At 39.7% G+C, this 16,041-nt stretch overlaps 3 protein-coding genes across 4 annotated transcripts in view; all 3 read right to left on the minus strand.

The window, feature by feature from the left end:
* Window positions 1-949: 949 nt before the first annotated feature.
* LOC137796248 (growth-regulated alpha protein-like) lies at window positions 950-2,138 on the minus strand. Its single transcript, XM_068594064.1, has 4 exons — window positions 2,003-2,138; window positions 1,743-1,866; window positions 1,397-1,474; window positions 950-1,245 (listed from the first exon to the last, which is right to left on the minus strand). The coding sequence occupies exons 1-4, from the start codon at window positions 2,064-2,066 to the stop codon at window positions 1,176-1,178; spliced, it is 336 nt and encodes a 111-aa protein (XP_068450165.1). The 5' UTR covers window positions 2,067-2,138; the 3' UTR covers window positions 950-1,175.
* A 4,197-nt stretch (window positions 2,139-6,335) lies between these two features.
* si:dkeyp-72g9.4 (uncharacterized) lies at window positions 6,336-8,499 on the minus strand. Its single transcript, XM_068594533.1, has 2 exons — window positions 8,309-8,499; window positions 6,336-7,377 (listed from the first exon to the last, which is right to left on the minus strand). The coding sequence occupies exon 2, from the start codon at window positions 7,373-7,375 to the stop codon at window positions 6,614-6,616; it is 762 nt and encodes a 253-aa protein (XP_068450634.1). The 5' UTR covers window positions 7,376-7,377; window positions 8,309-8,499; the 3' UTR covers window positions 6,336-6,613.
* A 4,294-nt stretch (window positions 8,500-12,793) lies between these two features.
* The window catches only part of LOC137791325 (A disintegrin and metalloproteinase with thrombospondin motifs 2-like), a 109,173-nt gene continuing 105,925 nt past the window's right edge, over window positions 12,794-16,041 (minus strand). For both annotated transcript variants that reach the window (XM_068586164.1, XM_068586155.1), the window contains one exon: window positions 12,794-16,041. In XM_068586164.1, coding sequence (XP_068442265.1) covers window positions 13,832-16,041 — 2,210 coding nt within the window. In that variant the 3' untranslated portion in view covers window positions 12,794-13,831.

Below are 16,041 nucleotides of genomic sequence, written 5' to 3' on the forward strand. Positions count from 1 at the left end.
ACGGCCTGACAACTGAATGAGGGAAAGCATGCAGACTACAAGAAGAGCAGAGGGATAGGTGGAACAAATCGGGGCAGAGACGATAATCACCAAGGCAGGAAACACTAAAAAGGCAGGAACACACACAGGAGAGAACATAGACAGCGCTGTGGTGTTTCAACCACAAAGAAAAAGAGGAAAACAAATAATTTTGTGGAACTAGATTAGTTTTTTCACTGCAGTATTCTGCTCACGGCTACCACAACATATCAGAATGTATCAAACGTAAGTACATCTCCGTCTGTCAAACAAACAACCCAAACAAAGTTTCTATTTTTTGATAAATAGTTGACATACAATGCGTTTTACTGTGCATCAAGATTGTAGCTATTTTGTGCAAATGCTAACTTAGGGCATTGTCACAATGTTCCTGTAAAATAAAACAAAATATAAAATATACCAATGCTGCGCGAAGCAAGTGAAGACCAATTACAACTGCAGTGATGAGTCCTGTGGCCTCAGTTTGAAATATATCTCAAAGCAGCATGATAAAGTGTTTCTGTAAATGGTATCCCTATTAGCTTGCTGAGAAAGGAATCGACATGTAACCAGACAGTTACGTGAGGATGGAGGAAAATATAACTTAAATCTATATACACAATTCTCAGTTATACTTCGTTATAGCTGCTAGAGGTGCTGACGGGTTATACACCCTGTAATCTCTGAGTCTCTGCAGCTTTGGTGTCTTCTGGTATCTGATCCATATAAGTTCTTGTAAGACCCATTCATTTAGTTGAATGCCTCAACAATATTTAATGATTGGCTTTTTATTGTATGAGATATGGCAGCCCTGAACCACAAGGTAGCACTGTTGATGTATATGGGGCACAAACAGTAGCAGACCTGGAACAAAAAATGATTTCTCAATGTTTCTTTCTTTTCTTTTTTTATTATTAAAAAACTGCTGACATTGACAAAATACAAAAAAACTTGGTTCACAACACACATCTATTTACAGAAACAGAAAAAAAGGAATTATAAAAGAACAGAACTTATACTGTAAGTGCACATCAGTATAAATAGAAGATAAATAGACAAAAAGTTTAATTCAACTACATCTGCATTTGTTTAAGGTGCATTTGTTTGTGGGGGTCAGAGGTCATCTGCTCTTCTTCTTGATCGGAGGAGATAAAGAGTCAGACGCGAGCTGTGTTGGTGTTGGAAGTGAGCTCAGTTGGTGTGGTTGTAGTCGAGGTTCCTCGTTTACTAGAAATTATAAGAAAGAAGAAAACACATCAGACACTTTATAACTGTGTGTCTCCAAATATGGAGATTCACTGAAAGATTCATGTTAGAAATGATGTGGTCGGTATATTCTGAAGATGAGGCTCAGATTCATGTCTGTGAATATACTCACATGATGGAAGCCATGAGTTTTTGCACGACCTTCAACTTGGGGTTCAGGCAATAGCGAAGGCCGCTGTTCATGGTGACGCTGTTGAAATGGACATCAGAGGTTAGCAGGGGAACATGATTCAGACCGGTAGATTGATGACTAAGTGCCTGAAATGTGCAGGTTCATTATAACTTTATCTGCAAATGAGGCCAGAATTGAAATCTTGATAAATATTGGAGAGAAAGGATAAAATATGTGTTTTGTGTGAGGGGCTTAATAAGTCTCTTATTAGCACACAAAATTGCAAATAGCAAATCATTATTTTCAAAATAGCACAATCCTAATTAAAGATTTCAGTGTGTCTTACACAATCTCTGCTTTGTCACAGAAGATGGTTGCCGGGTAGACCTGGATGTCCTTTACATCATTCTTTAAGCTAATTCCATTCCTGACACGTTGGCACAGACACTGCTTTCCTGATGTGTGATCAACTGGAGAGAAAGATAAAAAAAACAACATGTCATTGATTCTGTTCATTTTTCACATCTTACTGTTACACATGTAGAAATGTTTAAAACAAACCTCATATTGTCCATGTTAGAGTTCTAAAGAAGTATAAATACTCACTCTGGGCTTTAGAGATGCAGACCATGACTGCCAGGAGTAGAAACACTTTCATGATGCCAGACATCTTTGGTGAAGAAGACACTAGTGCTGTGATGAAGGTGATAGAGAGGAGCTGTAACAAGTGCAGCTGGAGAGATTGAATAGAGTCAGAGAGAACTGTGAGGGGTAGAAGCCGAGGGTCATCTTAAATACTCTCTCCAGACACATACCTCATCATACTTCCTGTGATCAAGGGAATTTTTGAGACTGGAAAGTGAAACTTCAAAACCACAAAAAAAGAAACTACTCACTCATTCCACTGTGGGTGCTTATAATTCAACCAGATTTTAGATTCAACAATTATATTTTAATATGTCTGATGATAAAAGTTAAACTTTCAATTGAAAAACTGCAGGTACAAATAAACTTTGAGAGTACTTTATTAATCCCCAAGGGGAAATTTGTTAGTGTAGATTTGCTTGGACTATATTTGGTAACACAAAGGTTGTGGGCAGGTGATCTTTGCAACTCCATGCATGTTCAGTGGTTAACACATTCAGCGCGTTCACTGCACAAAATCAAACATCAGAGTTCTCAGAAAAATACGAAGGCAGTGGGATTTTGTTTATTTCCACTGTGGCTGCGTGGTTGTGACATTTGTGATATTTATTGTGTGAACAAGTCAGAACTATTTAAGGGATTCTGCATTTTTTTTGGTTGCTGTTAGATATGAACTCGGATGTGCCATAGGATACGATATGTCGTCCTCGAGTCATGGGTTTGAAAAGAAACACTTGATTTTAGGGGAAAAGCAAAGTGTAAATGTAAGTTTCAGTTTTATGTCCTCTTTCACTTTTTGTTCAAAAGGACATCGCTTCACAGCTCTTCCTTCTCCGTTTTGGATATCCTTCTCTTTTCTTCTAAATTGTGGAGTGAAAGTGAAAAAAATAAATAAATAATAAAAATAAAAAATGTACTGTAGCTTATCATTTGTAATAACGAGTATTGAGATCCCATAATCCTTACTTAGAGTGATATGACTGATGTGACAATGTTATATTGCCATATTACTGATAAAGCAGGGCCCTGAAAAAAAACATATCCTTAACTTTCAGACATTTGGAGTTAACAACATGTTTTACAGGGTTAGATTACCAAACTAAAGCTTTATACCTGTAGGCTAATGGTTTCTAGCCAACATTTCGGTCCAAGTTTTCAGATATCTATCTGCTTTGGGGGTGAGGGCAAAAGTCTCACCAGGCTGATTTCTCAAATCCTGGCTCAGTAAAATCAAAACAATCTGCATATCTGAAATCCAAGTGCGAAAATATCTTATTTCCTAATCTGGGTGAGCTGATCCTTGAAGCATTGTGACAGTGCTTGATGCTCCACCATGCAACATTTCTTAATCTTAGTCCTGAGATTCTGAATTCTTCAGAAATCTTTCTCAGCCAAGCCGTGCTATTTTAAGACGCAGGGTTCTTCCATGGTAATGAAGGGCACTGAAAGGGACTTTCATTAATTTCTATAATGTTCAGACTATACAACAGCGGTCAGGTGGTCAGCAAGTGTGGCTTCCCTAAAACTATTGCCACAGAGGAGAGTATGTGAAAGGAATTGAGTCATTTTCCACAGATGTGTCATGTCAAGTCTTCTGTGGTTAATTAATCAGGGGATGTATTTATGATGCAGCAGCTCGCAGTAGAACATTATATTTCTGCCACCTCTGATGAACTTCATTTTCTTTCTGACAGACAGCCTGCACTTAGCAAGCTTGAATATTGCATACTTCCCTTCAGTTAATATTTCATGGGGTTTCAGAGTGCACCAGCTCACGTCAGTAAAGTGCAGCAGGAACAAAAAGGGGCGACTCTGCAGTCCATACACTACCAGCACGGCTCATGGAAAATATATGTTTTGTTTCGTTGCCCTATTAACTGTGTAGGGGGGGAATGTGGGTTCGGGCATGCATTTAATAATTCACATTTCCCTTTTGTGAAGTAGTGCAGCTCTTCACCAAAAATCCAAACCACAAAGTGCGACCCTGTGTAGGAATAAACCGACAGGAACTACAAGCGTCAGCAGAGTCTCTTCCTCTGCAGACTTTGTGTATACAGCCTGGCGTGGTTGCACTTCTCATTTCATTTACAAATGCGATTGGTATAATCAGCAGAAACACTGATAAAATACCAAGTGGATAATGGCAGAAGAAGTAAAAGTAGCCTACTTCATTACAAGTAAACACATTCAAACTCCTATTAAAGTCAAAGAAGTATTCTCAGCAAACTGTACTTAGAGTATCAACAGTATAAGTAATCATTCTACAGACCTTGTCAGGGCCTTGTCAATGATACATTACTACATGATTAGCTTGTAAATACTGATGCATCAAAAACAATCCAGTTTTTCTCTTTATACGATTAAAACCTAGAAGTTATGGAGACTGGAGTTTCTTCCTGTGACAACTTCGCATCGTAAGAGACCCACTGCGTCAGGTTGTCCTTCAAATGATGACTATGTTGACCTGATGGAGCAGTTCAAAAGGTTATGCATTACTTTCATTGTATATTTTGAGGATTTTTCTCATGTGCAGTTCCTAACTGTGGTCGGTTCTCTCCACAGCGTGGTTGTGACGATTCCTTATTTGTTAAAGTTCCCATATTATTCAGTTCAAATGTTTAATATATTAAGATAAGAGAAAGAAGGATGATGTATTAAAAATGCATGTAATTAAATTCCCAATTAAATTGGGTGATTTGATTTGATGTTTTGGGCCTTAATAGCTGAGCAATAACAATGTTGACACCTGATTGTCATGAGATTGTCATCAATGACGACGACCATTGCTTTAGTATTTCTGAAACATCCTGCAGAAAGACTGATTCATAATTTGACAATAAACTAGTTAATGATGTCTTTTCATGAAGTTAATACTCACACCAACTTGCCGAACTAACAAATTGGTGTCAACAGGTCTTGCCTCATTGTGGTGTGCTGAGGTAGGTGTGAAAAGAAAGAGAGACTGGAGAGTCGATGTGACCTCAAGAGAATCTTTGAGAGTTTCCAGCCCCGAAAAGACCCGTTTGACGGTGAAGGTGTTTTTTTCTCTTCGTGGAACCATCAGCAGGTTTGTTCCTCGACCCTGCCTTCCGACCTTTCTTCCAGTTGATGACTGTGTTTAACAATTGTTTTAAATAGTCCACGTAATTGGTTATGATGAACGTGAACATTGTGCTCACACAAAAAAACACATTGGGACATCGTTCCAATAAAGTTGCACAACTCACAGACACACAAAGGCTCAGACAATCGGACAAGCTGAGAGCAAACCAACACTTCAGCCACATTTACTTTGGTATTCTGACAACCAAAAGTGAGCAACCAAAACGTTAAAATAATATAATCCATGTTTGCACATTGGAATTGTGTTTGGAAAAAAATACAGCAAGTACGCTGGCCAAATTTCCTCCAAGAAGAAAGTGAAACACAGGGATTTATTTCAAAACGGTGTGATTATCTGAATATTCGTGTTTTTTTTGTTCCGTACAACAAGCGTTGCACCATTCTTATATCTTAGCTATTAACTGCTTGAGTACAATATTTTCATGACGGAAAGGAAGATTGGCAAAAATCTACAAAAGAAATAACCAAGTTGATTGACGATTATAATTATTCTTTGTACTATTTAAACAGCCAATATCTCAGTTTGGCCTCACTATAGTTTAGCTCTTAAATAGACAATTCATCTTTTAACTTGGGTAAATTATCACTTTTAGCGTGACCTGTGTGCCATTTTCCAATGTAGAATGTGCATTGTGCGGCACAACAAGAGACTTAAGGAAATACAATTTGTGATGGCTTGTGAATGCAAAGTATTTTCTCAGCCTGCCCTCTAGTGTTTAAGATTGACAACTACACCCAGGAGTTGCCTCGTGACGTTTCCAGCTGAACTTACAGGTGAAAATAATGATCATTAATCAGAGCAGATACTTGCACACCAACACAAAACAACTGAATATTCGGTTCTTTGCAACATTGAAATGTATGAAATGTCTGTGAGTCAGTTGAATTTTGGCATGCAGTCGACCACTAAAGCAACAGATGACCTGCGTCACGCATGTTGAGGCTCAGCGACGTCATCTTTGCTCAGCTGTGTTTCTCCACACTTTTGTTTACCAGAGCAGGATCCCACGACAGTTGCCATAGAAACTCCGGCGCCTAGCACCGGCCGAGCCGAGCGGGGAGTTCATTTACGAAGGATTCACACACGCAAGAAAACAAAGATCATAGCACAGATATGAAAGTATAAAAACAATGTTTTATTGATTCATACGTAGTTCACAAAACACAGGAAGGTAAAAAAAAAAAAAAGATTTTGAAGTTTGTGTGTAATCACCAGCATACATTGAGTGTTGTAAAAGTAAATAATTCCATTGATATAACATGACAGATGGGCAATAATGGCAATTTATTTGCCTCTGTATGTTTTCAAATATGCAATTAATCCCTTTTAATATAACCGCATCATACATATCTATATATCCCCTAATGTCGTGTCTCATACACTGACAGAAAAAGATGGGAGACTTTATTGAGGAATGTCTTCTTTCACAATGTCTGTACATTTGCACCCTATATCTCAGCGATGGCGGGCAGCATGCACGCCCGCATACGCGCCCCCCTCCACGCCGACCTGCAGTCAGAGAGCCACTGAGAGATGAGGGACTGTTTGATGGTTGGACTCTGCCGCTCCCCCTGTGCCCCGCTGTCTGCTGGGCTCCCTTTCCTGGCCTCCGACGTGGAGAAGCTGCGCTTTGGGGAGATGTTTAGAATAGATGTGTTCGTGCTGGTGTGTAGCTCAGTACAGCTGATCTTGCGCTGGCATGGGAGGTCTGGACTCGAAGCGTGGGGGATGCTGTGAGCTCTGGAGCGAGCCTGGCCCTCCCATAAACTCCCACGTTGCCTTGCAAATGCCCCCCTCACACCTCCTGACAGGCCGTTCTGGTGTCCATAAAGACACTCCAGAGGATCAGAGTTGCCAAACATCAGCTCGCCATTCAGTTTGATCTCCTTTCCTCGTTGTGCTTCCTCTGTCGGGTTCAATGTAAAGGTGGTAGATGTCGTCCCACTGAGCCTCGACAGCCTCAGCCTCTGGTGCACGGCGTCCAGCTGCTGCGTGTGGATGTTGTCGGGGGAGATGTGCCTGGCGGTGAAAGTGGGGCTGGCCAGGTGGCAGATGGAGAGGAGGTAGTCCTCTGAGGAGACAGCCTGGCCGCGGCCGGCAACGTGGAGTGTGTTGGCCTCATTTAAATCCCTCAGCGTCTCCTCGGTGCCCTCTCTTATTGTGGGCAGCAGGAGTCTTCTCTTGGACAGCAGTCTGGACCGCGGCCGCATCGCTGAGAGAAAGACAAAGGAAAGATGTCGTTGTAAGCCAACATATTTAAACAAACACAGTAGAGTATATAATAGCCAGTTTTACAGTAAATTCACTAAATATGTTGAGGTTTTTCTTGCAAAAGCAAGATTTAAACACAATAACTTCATGTGGTAATACCAGTGGACCAGATTATGCTCATTATAAAAACATTATATCTCCAGATCATTGTGCAATCCATGCAACAAAACAAAATTTGATTCAACTGCATGTCCGATACTAATAACTGAAAACATATTCATACACTGCTGTCTATACAATAGACATACAAGATTTTTATTTTAAGCATATATTTTCAAGGGTCCTGATGTTATACCTCATTTTTCCAATGACATCATTTTCCTGCTTCCTCTGGACAAATAACTTTTAAGCATTTTGAAACCAAACCATCTATTCTAGCTCCCAACTCAAATCAAATCTAAATCACATATAAGTCTTCCTCTCCACCTCTTCCCCATTTCAGACTCTGTCCCCTGCTTACTCTGGAGTTGCAGTGTAAACAGCCCAAAATACAAACAATCTCAACCAGGAGCAACATAATTACATGACTCTTTTAGATTCCATTTCAGTCATATAAAACCACAAAATGTGTCAACTTAGATTTTATGTAACCCCATATTGTTAAAACCTTGAGGATAGCCCACAATATATTTTCGCCTTACCCATGATGCCAAAAATAGTGAAAGCCCGACCAAAATGTGAGCCTCTCCCAGCTTCTTCCAAGGTGTAACCATTGCTAAATTTAGACCACACCTTCGGTATACAAGAGCTAAAAATGGTTCCAAAGCAGCAGCGCTGTCCTGAAGCACAGAATAGACACCCTGTGTATTTTCAACTCGTGCATTTCCAGAAATTATGTCAGGATCTTCGGCACAATTCGTTCTCCCACTCACCTTATTCCTTGTCTGGTCCAGTCGGTCTGTTCTTCTTTTCTCTGCACTAATATCAGTCTGCAGCCTTTTTGCAGCTGAATCTGTTTTTTTTATTTACGATGCTGTATCTCCAGCCAGTGTTGCTGCTTCTCTGTCGTTCCAACTGTCTCTGACCAGAGGCAGCAGCAGACTGCAGATTTATCGTCTCCTCACATCCCTCCTCCTCCCTCCCTCTCTCTCCCAAGCTTACTTCTTGTTTGCCCTCCTTCCCTGCTTCTAAAAATAGACTCGCCATCCATTGCCTTAGCCCAAGCACTGTCATTGGCCGACTGTATTGATGAAGAGAAAAAAAAAAAAAACAGAGGCGCAAGAGAGAGAGGGAGAGATGACTAAGACGTAGAGAGAGAAATGAGGGAGCGAAAGAGAGGGGAGAACAAAACATAAAAAATAGATAAAAGAGATGTGGGTTATTTTAAGACATGCTATTTATAAATAATGACTGACTGTATTGTCTGCATTATACATATTGTGGAGCTTTTGGAAACATGTTTGACATTAATTGTGTAAAGCATGTTACATGCATCATCATTTGACAAGCATGTGAGAGGTTTGCTCATGTTTTGTCTGTGTGTGTGTGTGTGTGTGTGTGTGTGCGTGCGTGCGTGTGTCACAGTAGGCTGCAGTTCAAATCAACTAAGACTTAAATCCCACACTGACACATTTTCTGGGTAACGGCACAGTCAAAAGTAATGAATAATAAAGCAGGTCTTTCACAAGCTTATAATAAACTGGACACTTTGAAGAAAAACCCATTTTTGGAGGATTTGGGTCATGCTGAACAACAGTTACATCAACATAAAGACTGTGCACTGGTCAACCTTTCTGGTGAAATTGGCTGTTATTTCTGTCTCGCAAGAACGATTTGACAATACAAACACGGTGGCATGTGGTTGGATGGAGGCAAAGCTTTTAAAAATGATTTTCCATGTTCACATTTGGATGACTGTTAAACTGTATGAATTTACTTTCCATCATGAAGCTTGTTTCTCAAACATTGTTTGTCACATTGTTGTGAGGGCATTTTGGGAGATTCAGTCATGTTTTGTAAAAAAAAGAGCTTACTGTTTGTCATAATATCACAGTGGTTAATTCAGAAACTAATCAATTAATCTTAACATTCATACCCATTCATACACAGATGAACCAGCCTTCGGGAGCAATTTGGGTTTAAGTGTCTTGCTCAAGGACGCATTACCATGGACTAGTGGAGCCGGGGTTCGAACCGCCGACCTTCTGATTGAGGGACGACCCTTAATCAAGCCATTTTACATCAAATACACAGATATTCTTAGTTCTATTACTTAGGAGCAATTTATCGGTGCGACTGCTATATGATTCATACACATCCTAAATCATAACCTTTAAAGAGAAAGTTGCCCCAAAGCGTGGGGAAAAGCTTTTAGTCTTAAGTCTGTGTGTGTGTGAGCGTGCGTGTGTGTGTGTGTGCGAGCATATGTGCGTGTTTAGGCAAAGCATGACCGCTGATGAGTCACATGAGAAACGTCTTAATTGCATCCAACCAATAAAGATATTCCTGGACTAGTCACAATGTCAAATTTTGAGGCACACGCACGCACACACACACACACACACACACACACACACACACACACACACACACACACAAACACACAAACACACACACACACAACCCTCAGACAGCATACTGACTGCATTCATCAATGAGCGTTCTGTTAATGACAAACACGAGACACAACGTCAACAAGCCTTCAGCTGGAAGTAAAACGGCAGGATTTAAATTTGTGAAAGAAACAACAAAAACAAGATTAAACTACAATCCTGCTGTCATTTGTATTTGTTGCTTTGTGTGTGAGTGTATTTACAAGAAAATATTTGTTTTTAGCAGCAGGCATATTACAGAAATTACAAATGCTGAACACCAACCGGAGCCTATGAAATGAATGTGATGTGGTGTCTGCACAATAGATGTCATATTTTTGGGCTGCATTAAAATTGTGGTCAGCGAGCTTACTTGTGGAAACAAACAATAAACTAAATTGGACTTTTTTCCTCAAACATTAACACGTCATTGAATTCACCAAAGCCACACGATGACTTTTCATTCATTATAAACTTCATCTTCTTAATCTGGCTGATAAAAGCTTCCGCAGGTACAGAGAGAGTTGGATACTTTCAGTTGAAGGATGGATCCACATGGCTCTGGTTGTTGAGCCTGCCTGATGGTTATTGATTCTTTTCTCTGCGTTTCCAGCTGCCAAAGTGACGCTGATACATTATCATAGTCGTCCTCTGAAGGCCTGAGAGACGACTGCCTCTTCCAAAAATAAGTTGTTCTGAAATATATTATTGGAAAAAGTGTAATGACAGGGGGTGTACAAATTAACAAGAACACGTTACAATATAAGGCAGTTACAGTAAATGGAATCACATGCAATACATATTGATTCATGAAACTTACAGTGTTCAATTTTTGTCATTACAATTTTCTTTTACTTTGATCCATCCATTGGGAAAAAAACTGAAAACTAAAAATAGTCCAATTTGATCAGCACTAGTCAGAAACAATCTTAGGAAAAATTATAATATTTTGTCTTGGTGGGCTATTTAATTCCATGAGACTGAAAGGTGGCAATTGTACCTTCATCATGAGAACCAACCTCGAGATGTGACTCATCCGCAAAAAAAAATCAGGAGACCGACTTTGAACTTGTTAGTTTTCTCTCAAAGACGACGCCTGTTGAACCAGTGTCTAAAGCAGTGGTTCTCAAATTTTGTCACGCCCCACTTTACTTTGGAAAAAGAACAATGTTCAATGTGCCCTTGAGCAAGACACTTAACCCCCAGTGCATCACAGCAGCACACTGATACTTAATTAAGGATGGGTAAAATGCACAGAATAATTCCCCCACTGTGGAATTGATAAAGGATTTATATATATATATATATATATATATATATATATATATATATATATATATATATATATATATATATATAAATAATCCATGCAGCTCTTTTTTCTGCACAGTGGAACCTTTAACTCTCATCCCCACTTATTCAACATTAAAGGACTATTGACTGGGGACGCCGGGAATAGCAAAAACGTTGATCTTGTTTTCTTCTCAAAACCTTATTAGTTATGTTATTAATGGCATCTGAAATCTTAGAAACGTTTGTCAATTAGCATATTGTGTAAAATAAAAACTAACAAAGCACATGACTGTGCCCGCTGCAACTGTCTCCTTAAAATGACTGTCTCCCTTGAGTTCGCCTACCCCCGATAGTTTAGTCCCCATAGAAAAATGAACCCAATAAATATAGTTTCATCTTAATACAACCTAATAGGAGTTTTTGACAGGAACACCTCGATCCCAATACATTTGATATTATTGAAAAACACTAGAAACAATATATGTAAACAAATTGATTAACGAAATAAATCATAGAAAATTGGGTTGATAGAATAATGGAGCTGTGAGGTATGACAAAAGTATATGCGGTGACCCCAGTTGGTATGAAAGTGTGTGTAATAAAGAGTGGTGGAGACACTTTACAGAGGCCAGATGAAGTCTGCTTTTGAAAATGGCTAAAAGGGTAAAGAACACTAAACCCAAAAATAACTGATTGGTTTATGAAAGATGTAAACAGGAAATCATTTTAAAATCTTCTCTCAAAGTGTTGAAGCATAACAAAAAAAAATTGCCATGCTTTAATTAATTAAATAACAAGATCATAATCTTCAATTTTCTAAAAACTGTTTTCATGAAACTGCTGCTCTTGTTTTTCAGAATTAACAAAGACACCTCCAGAAAAACTGGGCCAATATTATTTTTCAAATGAATGCATCATGTTTCCTTAATATGTGACGTACTGGAAGACTGCATAAATATATATATTAATATTTGTTTACTCGACACTGTAGGCTAATGTTATTGTAATGTAAATAATTTCTTTGGCCACATTTTTAATCCCACTGTGAGAACGACTCTACTGAAATTAGGAATTATGTAAAACCATGCTGATTGAACCTAATATTCTGATTCTAATTTTTAAACAAAATACAAAAAAAGGTTCGAGCACAAACATGAACAAAGTAAACATAGCTAACATACGTATGTGCTATGTCTCCCTCATAAAATATCACACTAATGTGCAATTGGAATAAAAAATGTCATCGAAGAAACATTTCTAAGCATGCCATTGATAATCCGAAGAGATTGATGCTTAATTTGAGCCTGTGCTGCATCATCAATCAGTTAACCCAAAACTGGAGCAGCAGTGACGTTTAATAGTTGGCTCATGTTTTAACAGGACTTTGGCATAACTGTTTCCAGCTAAATAGATTAAGAAGGGAAGCATAATATTACTGGATGTTACAGGAATAAAAAGCACACAACACTGACAGTTTGCAAAATACCACAGGCACTTAAACTTTAATAAATATTAAACATTAAGCTCTTTTTATTATGTACAGATATTGTACAGAAAAATCCATGGATGCTTTTGCAGCTGCTGCAAAGTTGAGATGTACCTATAATAAAACGAATTACAAAAGAAAACAAACTGGCCCCAAAGCTAATATTTGGATACAGTTAAAACAAACAGGCTTGTTTTTAATTATTTTTTTTACATAAATAAATGTAATAGAGAAACTATGTTTCGCAACACTGACATAAAAAGCACCATATTTGACTGACCGTAAAAAAAAGGTAAAGAAAAATGCAATTAATATATTTTTTCCTCTTTACGTATTTTGCTTTTTTCCCACCTAGCTTACTGAGATATCAAAATATAACATCAAAATTCAGGGAGCACAAAATGTCTCTCAACATGCTGCATCTTAACTTACTGAAGGATGTGAGGCCCCACAAAGTCAAACTGGCATTTGTTTGGAAAAGTCAACAGTCCAAGCACTGTAAACTTTACTAAATTTGCCCAATTCAATTAAACCGAAAGGAAAATTGGACTTACCAAATAAGGAATGAGATACAGTATATCTGTTTGTGGGGAAAGAGCTGCAGTCCTGTGCTGTAATTTCATATGAAGGTGGTGATTTCTAGGTGGTAGATGTCGTTGCTCCATAAGTGCCAGTAGGGATAGTACCATTTTACAAACAACATCGCAGCTTATCTATACATCATTGCTAAATCTGTCACTGTGGGTGCTTTCGAGGGATGAAAGCTTGGATTTGTGTAGTGCTGTCCAAACTGGCAAACTGGATATACACTTTCCATCCCCTCTGTTTCTCATTGTTGTATTGACACAGACTTGGCGATTTGCTTTAAATCTGCTTCAATCTGTACTCTAAAGGGCTTTTCTTTTTCCAAAGTAACTGTTCAAACATTTGGCCATACTATTCTCTCTCTGTAACAGTCCTGATAGTGATATGACAGAGTTTTTTGTGCGTGAACAGGCCTCGAAAGCGCCATGGTAGTTCAGAGGGTTTAAAAAGTCTATTAAAAAAAGTTCATCTCTATAAGAGAAATGAGAAGGCTTAGTCGATCATACTGCATGGCCTCTCTTCATCCGGAGGAGAAAGTTCCTCTTCTCTTCCAGAAGCTCCTGAATGCGTTTGTTCTTGGTTCTCTCTCGGAGGTTGACTCGACGCTTTGGGATCAGATTGTTCTGGGAGATTTCATTGTCTACGCCAATGATCCTGTTGTATGTGACGTCGATGGAGTTGTTCTCCCTGTTCTCCTCTGATCTTTGCTGAGGTCTGGTGATGGTTGCGATGGCTTTTTTTTCTGTTGTTGGAGTAATGGTGGTAGGAGGTGAGGCCGAGGCAAGGTCTGAGGTCATTGTGGGAACATGGATGGTCACAGGGATATACTCAGACAGGTCCAGCCAAGGAGAGGAAGCAAGGTCCGTCATATCTTCACTATTAATAGTTGGGATCACCATGGTGAAGCCGTCAGCCAGCACCATGGTGTCACTGACCACGCCCCCGTTGTTGTAGGACACTGGGATTTCATCGTCACTGAGAATGGTTCCGCTGGTTATTGTGATATCGCCGCTGTTGGTCATTGTGACATCACTATATGGCATGGTTCCACTCGGCATGTTGACTTCTTCAAAATGAGGGGAACCAGTCTGGCTTATGAAGTCCCCAAAAGTGCTGGGTGTTGTCGTTGAAATATTATGATACCATAGAGGAGTTTCATCTATAGTTGCTGTTTTTTTATTGATGTAAGTTGCATTGATTCTGGACTCAGCCAACGGTATGCCTGCAGCTGTTGCATATACACTGGTGCTGGATGAGACAGTGGAGGAAAGGTAATCCCTCAGTTGTTCTGGACTAGTATATGGAGTGGAGGCTACGGTATCATCGGAAGGCATTCTCTTAAGTGCAGTCTTTTTTGGGTTACTCTTTGTCTTATTCTGATTAACCTTGGCCTGAAAGAGTGTAGCATTTTTGGGACCTAGTTTTGGGGTCTTTTGAGGCTTTGTCTTTGTTTGCTTTTTCTTTGTAACTTTTGTCTTTGGCTGAATCTTCTTTTTGGGATTGGACTTTGAAGGAGCCTTCTTTTTAAGCGTGGGTTTGTGTTTTTTCTCCAGAGTCTTCTTCATTGGAGGAGTCTTTTTGGGAACATTCTTTACAGGGGGAATCTTTTTAGGAGTAGTCTTTGGTGGATAAGTATTTTTAGGAGTAGTGTTTGATTGAGTAGTATTTGGCAAAGTATTGTTGAGTCCAATAGTCTTTTCGGGAGTAGTTTGTTTGGGAGTAGTCATAGGTGAAGTAGTCTTTTTGGGAGTCGTGTTAGGTGGATTAGTCTTTTTGGGAGTAGTGTTTGGTAAAGTAGTCTGTTTGGGAGTCGTGCTAGGTGGATTAGTCTTTTTGGAAGTAGTGTTAGGCGTAGTAGTTTTCTTGGGAGTAGTGTTTGGTGTAGTATTCTTTTTGGCAGTGTTTTTGTCTGGTCTATTGTTTGGGGGATTACTGTTTTCTGGGGTTTTCTTTTTTGAAATATCACTTGTTTTCTTTTTGGGATTGATCTTTGGTGGAACATATTTTCTTGTTGTATTTTTTTGTGCAGTATTCTTTTTTGGATCAACCTTTGGTAGAATCACCTTTTTGGGCTTTTTCTTTGGCGGGACCTTTTTGGGCTTGGATTTTTGTGTAGCATCTGTTTTAGTACTGCTTTCTGCTGGATTCGTCATTGTTGGACTGGTTGATGCTAGAATGTGTGTGGCGGTTATAACAGATGTTGCTGGGCTATTTGTAGTGCTCTGTAATTGTGGGTCCGTGTTCACGTCTATGTCTGGGACAGGCAGAGATAGGGGATGACCAGTAACACTGGGAGAAGTTGAGATAACTGAGGCTGTAGTCATGGAAAATGTAGAGGGGAGGACAGGAGCACTGGTGGGGGCTGGAGGATGAGTGGTGATCATTTGTGTAGCACTTAGTTGGGAAGGGGTGGAATGAGGAACAGCAGTGGTTGAGGTAGGAGGATGAGTGGTGGTCCATGGATTGATGGTAGAAGCGGAAATGGTGGTGACAACAGCTATGGTGGGTCGGATGGTGTTGGAGCCCAAGCTGAAGGTGGGTGGAGAAGCACTGGGCGGGATGGATGTGACTGTGGAGTTGGGTGGAGGCTCTGTAATGGTGACATTGCTGCAGGACTTGCAGCACATGCGCTGGTAGTCCGGTAGAGGGCAGTAGCGCTTCAGCGCCTCCATACGACAGAACACAGAGCGGTCTCCATGACAACGCTGGC

The sequence above is a fragment of the Clinocottus analis genome, unplaced genomic scaffold (genome assembly GCF_023055335.1).
Source record: "Clinocottus analis isolate CAN_PGR_092001 unplaced genomic scaffold, fCliAna1.0.p SCAF_10, whole genome shotgun sequence".
Taxonomy (NCBI): Eukaryota; Metazoa; Chordata; class Actinopteri; order Perciformes; family Cottidae; genus Clinocottus; species Clinocottus analis.